Consider the following 13,909-nt stretch of genomic DNA (forward strand, 5'->3'; position numbering starts at 1 on the left):
CTTGGTATGTTGACTTTCTGAGGCACTTACATTTTACTCTAATAATGAAAGAAAAACTGCATTTCCTTTGGTCCATCATCTGCTACAGTGACTGCAGTTACACTGACCAGCCATGAATGACCTCATTTAGAAAGTGAAGCACAGCTTTTTACCACCAGTCTCATGTCAGCAGTCAGCAGATAGTTCAATCACCTGATCCTACTTACTGTGCTTTATGTCAGCTTTGTGATTCAGTAAATAACACGATCAGTAGACTTGGGGCTGTTTACTTCCTCCCCTTAAAGCAGTCAGCATTAGCCACAATCAATAGCCATTAGTCACATTCCCTACTGTATTAAGTCTCAGAAGAATCACAACATTTAGTGTTTTTCTTTTGCTTTGAGACCAATGCGTCAATTTTGTTGATTAAACTTTTATTTTCTGATCTGTGGCTGAAGCATCTGCTTCTTTGGGTTTTATTGAGATTTACGAATGTTGTTTCTTTCCTTTCATTGCTGTGCAGCTGCAAAATAACACTCAGTGTCTCTGATTGTGAACAATGTTTTTCACAGCTGTAAGCAGCGCCAACCTAATGAGAAAAGTACACGATGACAAGGGGGGAAAAAGTCAGCAATGATGCTTAGCTTCTTCCCTCTACATGTACGTAAAACCTACATGGCAGTCAAGTTAAAATACATTTTTAATTTGGGTCCAGTTTCTAACACCTGAAACCATTTATGAATCATATCTGCATAGTAAGAAATCAAAACAGCAGCATCTCAGTGTGCCACTTCAGAGCAGAAGGAAATCAAGGTGCTGCAGGAGCTCGTCCTCCTGAGCTGCACCTGCAGCTGGAAACTGAATAAAGAGCAAATCCCGGCAGTGGCAATTTTTAAATTTGCATTATTTTGTGTTTTTTTTTTCTCTCTCTCTTTTTCTGTAATATGTCAAAAATGTTTTACTATAACAAAGATTACTTAACATGTTTATTTGGATGAATAATCATTGTAGACTGTAAAATATCAGGCTTTTTTACGTGACCGTAAATACAATAGAACCTGTTCAAAGCAACAAATACTTTAGAATGAACCCTTGTGCACCTACGATTGAGGTGTCATTACTTGCGACTGCTGGTGAATAAACATATCTTCCTTAATTACATCATTTTCAACAACACAATTTAATTTTCACTTGTTTTGTAATGATGTGAGAATACAAATAACAAAAGTTCATAATATTTCTTTTTTCCCCACCTCTGACATTTTGGTTGCATCTGTTGAAACTGGTGCACATTCACATGAGCAGGAAGTGGTCATTTTTAATGCCAGCAAAGAAGAAAAAGATTTTTTTTCTTTAAATTTCACGGTTCACAGATTAAGGACTTGAGTGTCGAGAAGCTTAAATGACTCTCACCACTGCATGTGACTGCCTATATGCTGCAGCGCATACTGAAGTGCTGCTTTAATAAATTATTCATGCAGTAGCCATAAGGTATATATGCATATCTCTATTCTGCCTCTCTTCTCTCCATCAGCAGCAGTCATTTACAGTTACATGTCATGAATGGAGCTGAGCCCTGAACCCTGTGGCTTAAGAGGTCAGCTGTTCCAGATGAAGTTTTCAGTAAAGAAGCAAACTTTGAAGCTTTAGTCTTAGATGCAGTTTTCTACAGAATGGAATTGTGCGTCACTAAAGCTGCTCTTTAAAACTTCAGACTTCACAATGAACACAAAGGTGCGTGTGTGTGTGAGATGTGTGTAATGTTTTGTGTGCCTGCAGTAACAATCTGTAGGGAACATCCATTAGCTGCTGAGGGTCTGAGGCCGACCTTCATAACTTCCAGCTGTCATGTTGCCAAAGTCTTTGAAATAACACAATTCTGACTTACTGGAAGCTGTTTCAGCTAATGTGACACTGCTGGTGAAAAACTGCTCTAGTACTGACACATTTTATACATTTACTTGATTAGAAAAGCATAAAAACTTTCATAATCCTGCTGTAATGATACATAAATTCACAAAGTTGCACCACCAGGCCTGTTGTACAAATCTGCAGAAAACCTACAAAGACAACAGTTCAGTTAGTTTAATAAAATAATGACTTTATCGAAACCATCCATCAGTTTTCAGATTGATGTCCTGTTTCAGTTTGTGCTGGCTTTAAGTGAACAAATGGTTTTCCATTTAAAACTTTGACACAATGGTTTCCCACTAAAGTTGTATTGTGTTAGAAATAAACTTCCTCAATGTTGCATAAAAGACTTTAGAGGCTTGAGGTCGCTGAATAATAAATGGTGTCTTTGAACCTTAGATTTTACAATCTGTTTAAGCATTCATAAATACTTATTATATATTTGCATTCTATAAAGGCATACACATACCAGTGAGCACGACAAGGACAATGTGGAGATTAAGACTATGTCCACACGCATCGAAGCCGGTTCAGGTGTGAAAACGGTGGCGAAAACTAGGAGAAAGGCTTCAACGTCCACTCAAAACCACTGTAGTACATACTACAAGGCTGTGGGGGGGGGTGCTACGATGATTAAAGAGTAACACTCCAGCGCTAGAACGAGACATAACGCATGCGCAGATAATGACACATCTGCTTACTCCTGCTGTTCATGCTACAGGAGTGCAATACTGCGTTGTAAACGCTGTGCATTTTGGTGCTAAAGCTGTACAAAAGCCAAGACTGTTTGGAGCAGCACCACAACACAGTTGGTCACGGACACCTTTATAGTTTTTGTGTTTGGCGCGGTCATCACACTGACATCATATCCTCTAGTGGAGCGGTTACGCTGTCTTCACAGTACCACAGACGGTAGAGGTCTCAAACCTATCCACCTTGGTACCTGGTTTCATATATGATCAGTTTCATGGAGGCTAATCCCTGGTTTCATGGGGATAAAAGGGTGGCTTGCTAAAATACTTTTGCGGTTTTACTGCAATTCAGTGTCGTGGGGATGGCCCCTAAGGTCCATAGGCATGCTGACTCAGGCCTCAGAAATGAATCACCAATCTTCTGACTGAAAGACGACCACTCTACAGCCTAAATTTCAGGCTCTTCAAGGCTCTTTGTTGAAATAATTTAGATTATAACAAACCTTAAAGGGCAACTTTTTTTTCTTCATCTTTTCGTAAAATAAAATTAAACAGAAAACCATCTGTGGTGTCCTCCTCAGAAAATTGAAAGAGCTTAGATAAAATGAGCAAACCAACAACAGCATCATTAGAAAATGTCTGGAAGAGAGCAGGTGGCAGTTGATTGGATGGAACATCTGTCAATCAGCATCTAAGCAGATTTCAGCCAATCAGATCAATTCTTAAAAGAAAAAGGCTGCAATTGTTCGTTATTGTCACACAAAAACCCGCCTGTAGCTGCCAGTGTTTGAAGTTGATTTAAATTAACTTTAATGTTTTGGCCAAAAACTGTTCGCTCTTCAGATTATGATCTCACAAGTATTCAGCATCCTGTTAAGATGGAAATCTTTAGGCAATGGAAATATGTCCAATACAAATTGAGAAAAAAAAGTTACATTAGAATAAACCTGGTTTAAAAACTTCTGCTAATTTTTGTGTTGTATTTGGACAAAGACACAGGCTAGGTTAGATCCCACGTGATGCGTGATGCCGTTCCTACCTAATCGGAGTGGAAGCGGCAGGATGACAGCAATGACAAAGGTTTTTGTTGGTCTCTTGAGCAAAGGTAAACATGAACATTTGTCTACAATGTAGAAAGAATATACGCATCACACTGCATGTCATTTGATTTACTGCCCACTCTCTCGCGTATTTGACGAATATTGTACATGACTGTCACTTTCTTCATTGCAGCTGTAGGTGTGTTTAAAGCTGCGTGACACATTAATATAAGTTAGACTGACAGAAATTTATCATTTTAACAGAGATGAAATATTGTGCCTCCCACATCTGAAGAAAGAGCTATGAGTTTGAGTTTATTTTTGTCTTTTCTTTGAGAATTTACTAAACAGGTTTTGTTGGAACTCTTGCTCTGTGGTTTCAGTTTTCTGTTTTAAAACCTTTCAGTCTGTCTGACCTCTCGTGTGTCTGGCTCTACAAGGATTTTATTATAGCTCTGAGGTGCTGCCAGATTTCAGGAATTACTTTGATTTAGCACAATATGATCATAAGCAATAGAAAACATGGTGATGCCTATAAAAAATGTAACCAAAGCTGCAATCAACTGTAAATACACTTTGATGCATTCAAGCCTTATATCCCTACCTTAATGAACTTGTCTTTATGGGGGGAAATTATTATATATTTACCTATCTAAAAGCAGATGTTAGACCAGGTTCAGCCAGTTCATGAAAAAAGGAAATATCTGATGGAGCTGAAAATCCCTAGATCTAAAGAATTCGAGGGTTTAAGGCCTCTCCTGCCCTTTTATTGTATTTTTTTTTTATTAAAATTCTCATTTCATACAGTTCCCTGCTGTGGCTTAAAAGTATTTTCTGAAACCTAATATTGGCAGTGGGGCCTTGATGGAAAAAAACAAACCTGATATAGGCTGCAGTGAGCGGTAGAAAGAGAAACAAGCCAAGAGTGAGAGAAAATGGAGGTAGTGACGATGGAGATGAACTAAATCTCATCTGGAGGGAGACAGACTCATTGGTGTGTTAAAGGAGGATATGGTGGCTGAAACCTGACCTCCTGGCCAGTGCTGATGCAGCTTACAGGGCCCCTAATCCAAGCATGAGGTGTGCTGTAGCCGTAGTCTTTAAAAAGGATCTGGAGATGTAGCAGGCCCTATCCATTCCCACCCTAGTCTTTTCCTCTCCTCTCCAGCTATAGTGGAGGAAAAAAAAAAAAAAAAAAAAAAAGGCCACCATTGCTGGCTCCTAGCCAATCAGCTGGTTCTAATTTATGACTAAATGATGCTGAAAGCTTTTCCAGGCCTTTGCATGAGGAGTTAGCATGCGATGGGGGTATATGCACTCCCAAAAGGAGCTGGGGAGAAATCATTCCTCTACCTTGACATGGTAGGAAAGAAGGGGGGTCAGAGGGGCCAACATTCCTCACAGCCCCAAAAATAGATCCTGAAGCTGGAGAGCAAGTACACTAGCTGAGGCTAAACATCGTTTGCCAAAACATAGGCCTGTAAGAGAGGAGCTGCGAGGCTGTGCACTGCTCATAAACATCTTCTCAGGCATGCACGGCTTTCAGCTGCAGATAAAAAGTTGTTGTCTAAACTTTGTTAGGTCGGTAATGTTGCAGCACTGAAAGCGAAATCTGACTAAATGTGATGAAAAGAAATAATTGACACAGACCACAAGAATCAAACTCTAACATCAAAGGTATTTTTTTCTCTCTGAAGACATAAATAAATAAAGTAAATAAATTAATTTAAGTAAAGCGGTGGATGAGAGCATTAGAGGCTGGTTATAAAAAACATCTTCAGTTTTCTAAAAGTTTTCAAACGGTGAAAGTGTGATATCTCCTTAGCCTAGGGACTCTCTTAAAGGTGTTGCACAGAATCTCTTAAAAGGTATTCTTAGTTTATTTTAACTTAGTTAAACTGTTAACACATTTATGGCATTGCAAGTTTAAAGAGTGATGTAAATCCAGTTTCTATGGGGAGTTCATTTCTATGCACTCACACTTGGAATTAAAGTTACTTTTCCAACTTTCATCATCCTAAAGAATCAGCAGACAGCTCACTTTACAGAAACAGAAAAAATAAAACAAGGAAATCAATCTGATTATTTCATTTTCATGATAAACTGGATCCTGATCACCTGTTCATGCACTGAATTCATGTAGTATGAGCACTTTATGAGCCGTGTACCAATAACTGAGTGGAAAGATCTCACAGCATAAATCTGTGAACATCTGTTATTTTCTTTAACTGCAAAGTGGTTTAAGGAGCTCAGCTGTGAAAAACGGAGATTTGACTGTAAACATTACAAACCGTAAATTGTGTGTCGGTTAAATCTATAATGGAAAAATGGAAAAATCAATCACTCATCATTTAGTGTCTCTTGGCACGAGATCACTCTTTCCTGGATGATTTAACTTCCTCCATTTACTACCATAAACTGTCATGTTGCAGTTAAGACACAGTTGGATGTACCTTAGTTGGAGATGATAATGAAGGGATCAATATAATTAAAACCTTGAGGGAAAGCCTAAAGAAATGTGGGTCAAGGAATCCTCAGTTCTTATTAAAATGAAAATCATAATGTACGCTGCTCATCTGCCTCTAGATCTGTGTGGATCCATGAAAAAACATAAAAAAAAAAAAAAAAACACGTGATGACAAACCTAATATTTGGGTTATATTCTGCTAATCGTAAAACAGCAGTTTTGGTTGTTGCACAGATACTGAACATGTTTGCAGCGACAGACGGCTATTTGTAGCTTGAATTATTGCTATTTTATTTTCTCAGTGATGGAGGGTACTGTAGTTTAGTAAAATACACCACTACACTATTAGAATAAATGATATTATCTAGGCTTTAAAAAAATGCACACAAGCTGTAAGTCTGAAATCCATGACTTTGCATGCTCACTCTTAAAGCATTTAAGAGGCAACTCAGTACTTCTGCTACTTTGCTGACCATATAGCTGCTAACACTGCTAAAAATTTCTAAAGTTGGTCCAAAAATCTCCAGGAACCAGGCAGAAAAAACCCCAATATAATATTATCACGAGTGAACACATTTCCTAAACTAGTAGCTTACAGGAAACTGCTTTTCTCCAGTCACCTGGCAGTGCTGGTGTCGTGTTTATTCATGGTGAATATGTAGGACAACCAAAATCCATGCAATGTTTCTGGGCAGCCCCTTGTGACTATTCAAAAAAATGCATTTTTTCTGACATGAAAATATTTAATTAGAAATCCTTTAAAGCTCATGAGTTGTGACAGTGAATAATATGGATAATATCAGATTCAGGTCTACAGAAAGAGTTCATGTGTTTCATTTTCTATGTTCTGATAAAGTTTGGTTATTTTCAAATTAAGTGTGACATGAGTGATGGCCAAATGTTGAACTCAAGTCAAAGATCAAGTTAGTTATGCTGTGCTGCATGATGTGACAAACACAAGCAAAGCCAACAGAAACAACCCGTCAAGTTCAGGATGTAAGACAAGCCGATACTGAAATCCTGAATCCCTGAATTACACAACTCAGTCCTCTCCTGAGCAGCAGTGTGCTAACCTGGCAGCACAGGGTGAGCTTCATCCCATCTTAGGGGCCCAGGATAATATTCACACTAAAGCTCTTAAACCAGATTTACAAGAGATCAGGTTAGATTTGTTTCTAGACATCACCAACAGCAGAGGAGTCTGTATGTAGCTTCGTTTACTGAAATAAACATCTCTCTAAAGTTCAACAAACAATTCACTTTGGTGTCTATCCAGGAACCACTGATCTGTGTGGTGTCCTCCATCGTCTTCTGCCAGAAATAGTGTGGATTCTGGTCAACACTGCTATTGACGTGGATTTATACTGAAGAAGACAGCAAATTCAAATCAAACGGCCCCTGAGAAGTGCCTTCAGGAATCTGACTGGAGTCACACTTCAAACCAACTTAAGTATAGTTTGAAACAAAATTTTGTGGAATTTTTGCTTGAGGAAAAACAAAGCCAAAGCAAAATAATAAAAAAAAAAAACTTCCAACCTGCTCCTTTACGTTATTCTACAAGTCACTCACTTCTTGCAGACGCTGTACTCAGAGCAGCGGCTGAGCGGTACGCGGATCACACAGCTGGAGAACGCCACAAACAACGCATGATGATCCCGGTCCAACTCAAGACCCAGCACCCTCTTGTCCTCCCCTTGCACATTGCATCTAGGGACACAAACCAAACCCAAAAGCATGTCACAATAAGACAATTAAATTTTGTTTCAAGTATAGCAGATAACTGGTAGTATTCGTGAAGGTTTACTTTTTCAAGCTGTTAAACAAGAAAACAGAAGAATACACAGAAATAAAAAAAAACAAAAATATATCCTCTAGCAGTACAGGGTGATGCAAAATAATAGCAGACCAAAGAGTGAGTGGGCAGAACAGATCAAGGAAGAACGAGGAGGAGGAGATGCAAAAAGGGGGGGGGATAAGCTACAATAATGAAGAAAGCACAAAGCTAAAACCTAGATAAACATAGAAATAACAAAAAATGGCTTATTGTCATACTTGTTTGGGTTGTAGACGTCGATGTCCTCTAGGACATGGGTGCTGAAAGATGCGTTGGCTCCCTCCGTGCTGGCCAGGATCTTCAGCACATGGCCATTATCTGAGCCTAAGAAAACCACAGTGTAGTTTTTGTAAGGCCCCGCTGATGTATCCACTGCTATCTGGGTCAATTTGAACCTGTGTGAGAAACAAGAAAAGACAAACATTTATCATAAAAACCAACTGTATTAAAAGTATTGATTAACATGTAGGAAAAAAGAGAGATCTAACAGGGATCTAAATGGAATATGATCACTGGTGTAAATCTGAGGAAGGTAATCATATCAAGCATGCTGGTTTGCATCTTAAAACTCCTGCTTTGTAAAGTCAATGTTCACTGGTAAAGAAGACAAACAGTGGGCGAGTACTCAGCTCATTGTATAAAGCCTCAGCGTTCAATCTGTCAATTCTTCTACCAACCCTCCGTTCCCATCTTCCATCGCCTACCTCCTCTAAAACCGCCACCCTACTAATTCATCTACCCATCCACCCACAGTCATTCAATCGATCATCTTCCATGTCATTCAACCACTTTACTCGGTACGCTGCAGCCTCCTTTTGTATCTAAATTTTCTATGAAGACGCGGAGTGAGTGCTGCCTTATTTGCAGAAACGCCCTTCTTCATATTCACCCCACACACTACGTGTTTCCACCTGGGAGCTACCCAGCACTGCCGCAGCCATCTACCTCTGGCTCCGGTGGATCCAACTGAGGATTGAACGCCTTTACTGAAGGACACCTTGAGTCCGGTGCTTTACTCAATTCATTTCCCTGCATGCAAGTTCCCCTCTCTGGCCCACGATTTAAACAAACACACATTCTCTAATAATCTTTTTGGCATCACATTCCTTCTCAATTTTTCTACAGAGGACACCCGCAGCAGCTTCGGTGCCCTCACTTTTCCCTCAGTCCCTCCCAGATGGTCCAACACAGGCTGGTGTGTTTACACACAACGGCTTGACTGGCACATCCCTGCAATGATTCGGCAGTACAGCGTGATGTGCTTGTGGTTGGATTTCATTTGTCTAGCAGGTCTCCGGGGAAAGGCACGGCAGATGTGATGTTTTTGGCGGCAGATGTGAAGCGGTACACGTTTCCCCAGTGTGCAGCCACAGCAGTGTCTGGCTGGCTGTCAGCCTGGCTCTGCTTCAGGAGGCACGGAGGAGGTTCCTGTACACTATGTGGCTGTGTGTGAAGGCTGAACCAGTGATGTGTTTCTGCTGTGTGTACATCCTTGTCTGCAGTTATTGTGGTGGTGAATGAAACACTTGACACTACGATTCTGCGTCCACCCCATCATCATCTGATATCAGCAGGTTCTCAAATGTCACAACAAGCACACTCCCACACAGTAGCGGCCTTCTCTCTTCGATGTGTGCGGCAGTGGAGCGTCTGCAGGTCAGGAAAGCACTCGAGGAAGATCCTCTCCCCAAGAGCCTTGCCTTTGATGTGGGCTGAGATCGACCGCTGAATAAATCCAATGCGTTTTAATGAGGGACAAGGTTGAGTGTTCCACCTGAACTCATTCATCTATACCAATCACAACCTCGAGTGTGAAAACACTGTTGGTACATTACGTTGCCAGAGAAAATAAATACATACAAGCCATTAAAGAAATGAGCTTGGCATTTTCTCTCGCCACTCTCTGAGCAGCAATTAATGGTTATGGAAATGTTTAGAAAGTGTGCTGAATTTTTAGTCTTTGTATAGTCAGAAGACAAAGATTGCAAACCCTTTAGTGCTACTGGGATAGATTACAGGTTGCATAAGGTCAGCAAGTTAGGAACTAGGACTGATAGGTTGTGTTTGAATTTTGTTTTTAAATTTTCCTTCATTAAGGAATTTTAAAACACAGTACTGTTAATAAGGTGTTTTTCTCAGCAATACAAAAAATATTCCATCCACTTTTCTACCATCCTGTCATTACAGTAAACACTACCTGCTGGTGGTGCGGGTGAAATAGGGTTTGTCATTGACTGAGGGGACAGACTCGTCCATAAGTGGATATGACTTGATGAAAGTAAGAGTCTCGTCTGGGAAGGTGGTGGATGACTTGTAGGCGGCTGCAGAGCCTTCGCCGGCGCAGCTGCCTGGCCTGTACGATAACAGAAAGGAAAGAAACAAAAAACATCACAGCTGAATCCGATCCGACAGACACAGATGTAAAAACACTTGTAGCTGTTTGTTTTGGGGGACTAGCAGGAGGGAAAACAGGTGTATTATGCGACTGCTAGTTTTTGTTTTGTTTTTTTTTTTTGTTTTGTTTTTTTTCTCCAAGACATCTGTGCAGAATAATAACAGCAACAGCAACAGCTCTTTAGTAGAGGCAGGAAAACATGTTGTAGGAAAGTGACAGTTTGTGTTTTTGATGCAGATGCATCACTCACCTTGGTTTTGGGACTTGCTCCTCTGGAACAGGTGTCCATGCTGACTCGCTGTTCCTCTGCTCTTTGAATTTACCATTGAATGCTTTCTCTATGTCGTCCATGTAGAAAGCACAGACTGCTGAGCCAGTGATGCTGTTCAGGAGACCACAAAGAGGAAAACATCACAATCAGTAATATGATGGTCTGGAATTCAACACCCCTTCAAAGCATCAGTACCATGATCCTGTCTGTGTGGATAAAATGCTGCTAACACTTTATTTTTGTGTGTCCAGTCCTAGCTTTAAAGCATGTGAAGAATATAAGCACAGTGTCTGATAATCAGATAAATGACTTTCCGTCATTCTTCTGAATACTAATAAATTGTGCAATTTAATTAAAGCCGATAGTTTTTATGATTCACTGCATTGTAACCAAAGCATTCTGCTTCTTTTGTACTCCACAAAAGCATTTACCAAAGTGCAACCAAAGCCTGCTCAAGCAGAAATGGTCAATACAACTTGGACTTAAAAAGAAACTAGAAAGCATCCAAATTCTCCTTTCATATCACAGATTCTGTACATGCATATACCATTGTACCCAATGTGCAAAAATCAGCATGATATGCATGTGGTCATTCAAGAATCTCTATTCACTGCATCCCTACAGCACTACAGTTTGCTTTAGAGTCTAGCATGGAAAATAATGACAACAGATTTGGTTGTCTTGTGTCTCCATCTTCTCTGACAGCTAAAAAAAAAAAGGAGGGGCTCAGAACACTTTGGAAACTATCTATCTTTGCCTGGTGAGGTTTCAACAGATGCAGCAGACGCACTGAAGAATGACAAAACTGAGGATGTGATGAGTGTTTGAGAGAAGCACCAATTAACGCTGTAAACAATGAGCTTATTAGTGATGGCTGTTGATGAACAACTGCCGCTGTGAAGGAAGATGGGGATTTCTGGAGAAAGGCAGTTTTCAGCTGCAGTGAATATTTCAGACTTTAACCAATATCAAACTGCCTTAAAAAGTGGATTTTAGTTATATCTTTAAAAGACAAATCACTAAAGAGCCACATTTTGATAACCTATTTAGATAAATGGTTTTGAGTTCAAAACTGCTTTACAAAACTGGTATGACTTCACTACATTTTCTTACAAAAAAAAACCCAACAAAATAACAATGTCATCCAGAGAATTATGTTCTATAATGCTCTCAGCATTCTGATTAGATTTAAAGCGTGTCAAAACTTTTGAATGGTTCTGTACATTTGCATTAATGCTCACATGAACAGTGAACATCCCAACCTGTTTGCCTGCGTGGTGAAGACTCCAAGCACAGCTGGCCGGTGGTTGATCTGCAGCACGTTGGTCAGAGACTGCAGAACATCAAAGTAAAAGAAGGAATCTCCAGGCACAGAGCAGTTCAGCCGGGCTTTGAGGAACGATGTCCAGTACCGCTCCAGCACCCTCGGGGAGCCCCCGTTGTCATTCTTACAAACACGTGCGACTCTGGAGAAAACCACCTACGGGAGATGAGAATGAAAACACTTGACAAGCTGACAACTGATTTATGAACCAACGCACCCAGACACAGCCAGCAAGGAATACTGAATTATGATCATAATGTGGTTTGCATAACAAGCGATTCTGTTGTTGGGAGTTTATTCTGCCGGTAAAGGGAAGGGTTGACTCCCTCACCTTGCCGAGAGTGGTGTACTCCACTGCGATCTCACTGAAGAAAAAGTACACATAGTTCCCGTACTCAATAGCATGGAGGAAATGGGGTTCTGTAGACCAGAAAAAACATGTGTCACAAACACACTGGCTGTTGTGTCATATATAAAAATGCATCAGGGTCAGGCAGTAAGAGAAGCTGGCAAACGCAGAGGCTCAAATAGAAAATATAACACAAATGTAAAATAGCAAATCTGTGAAATAGGACATTAAAATGAGAACAACCAGAGATAAAATATCAATTAATTTTAAACTGATGGTCCTGTACAGTAGTCATGTATTTAGAGAACATGATTAAAAAAAGCAGAGGGTATATTTACGGCTGCCAAAGATTTGCACTGCAACACTTCATTTTTTTTCTAATCCCTTAACTGAATATATTTTAGTCTCTAAAGCAACTGAGATATTAAAAAATTTAATAAAATTACAAAATGATTTGGATGACAGCTACATACACAGTATACATAAATATTATCTCACAAAGGTATTCAGTGTGATGAGTGCTATTTCACCAGTTGATGCAACTGTGTGTTCATGAAGGATGAAGCTGGGCTGCTGAATCATAGACACAGTGTCACGCTTCACTGATTTAAATGAGTGATAAAAAAAAAAAAAAAAAAAAAAAAAAAACCTGCCAGTGCAATCTCATAGAATACAACAATTAGTTTCCAGGAAAGGTAGGACCAGCATCCAGAGCTGCTGTAATAGACTGAATTAGTTTTGGCTTGAGGTTTTTTGGGATGAATGAGAAATTCTCAGCTTGGGAACAGGTGTTAACATCCTTCACTTATTGTACATTCCTTTCTGTTCAAAAGCGACTTGCACAAAATATCCTCCCTCTGAAGAACTACTGCTGTGCTCAAAATATCATGCATAGTAGCACAGATGAAACGATTAATTAGCACAGAATTAATGAGCTACAAATATGGTGATAATAGCCAAACATTTCCAAAGAGGAAACTGATTTTTCTCTCAGTTGGAAGCAATACTTCCCACCTGGTGGGAAGTGGAAAAGGATTAAAAGATAACATGTCGCGCTTTAAATGACATCAAATTAGATGTTTATAGAAAAATCTGACAAAAAATCGGAAACATAGAGCAAATGTGACGTGACTAGATTGTTTCACTTGGAAATACAAACACTTTAGTGTAGTTTCAGAAGCTGATGATGCCTCCATCTTGTACCATTACAAATATGGACATCAGTCAAGAATTTATATTAATCATTACTGGCTGAATGGTTGGTGCTGGCAGTAAGACAAGCAAGCTACCGAAATATGCTTTGCAACATGAGATGCGATTTATTATGCTGAAACCCAGCGATGGTTCATGTTTACGAGGCTTGGATGTAATCTGAATAAGGCCCCAGCAGTTAAGACCCCAATTAACAGATGAGACTCTTCCATTTCTAGAACCAGCACCACCTCAATGCTTTAAATGCTGCTAGACATTAACATGCTCACCTCTGAGCCATTTGGAGTCATACTTGACCGTACGTAGAACAGGACTACTTTCTCCAAGACTTCTGTAAATCACTGCATCGCTGGCCAAGAAGTCAGTCATGGTGGCAGAGTAGAAATCACCACCTGAAGGACAGGAAAAAAAAAAAAAAAAAGGGAGGGTGAACCC

At 39.9% G+C, this 13,909-nt stretch overlaps 1 protein-coding gene across 4 annotated transcripts in view; it reads right to left on the minus strand.

Moving 5' to 3' along the window:
- The window catches only part of sema6e (sema domain, transmembrane domain (TM), and cytoplasmic domain, (semaphorin) 6E), a 156,382-nt gene that overhangs the window by 32,846 nt on the left and 109,627 nt on the right, over positions 1-13,909 (minus strand). For all 4 annotated transcript variants that reach the window (XM_041988107.1, XM_041988106.1, XM_041988103.1 and 1 more), the window contains 7 exons: positions 13,744-13,866; positions 12,245-12,333; positions 11,852-12,069; positions 10,569-10,700; positions 10,121-10,276; positions 8,142-8,318; positions 7,659-7,796 (listed from right to left, as the gene is read on the minus strand). In XM_041988107.1, the coding sequence (XP_041844041.1) occupies positions 7,659-7,796; positions 8,142-8,318; positions 10,121-10,276; positions 10,569-10,700; positions 11,852-12,069; positions 12,245-12,333; positions 13,744-13,866 (1,033 nt within the window). The remainder of the gene's footprint in view (positions 1-7,658; positions 7,797-8,141; positions 8,319-10,120; positions 10,277-10,568; positions 10,701-11,851; positions 12,070-12,244; positions 12,334-13,743; positions 13,867-13,909) is intronic.

The sequence above is a fragment of the Melanotaenia boesemani genome, chromosome 6 (genome assembly GCF_017639745.1).
Source record: "Melanotaenia boesemani isolate fMelBoe1 chromosome 6, fMelBoe1.pri, whole genome shotgun sequence".
NCBI classification, from domain to species: Eukaryota; Metazoa; Chordata; class Actinopteri; order Atheriniformes; family Melanotaeniidae; genus Melanotaenia; species Melanotaenia boesemani.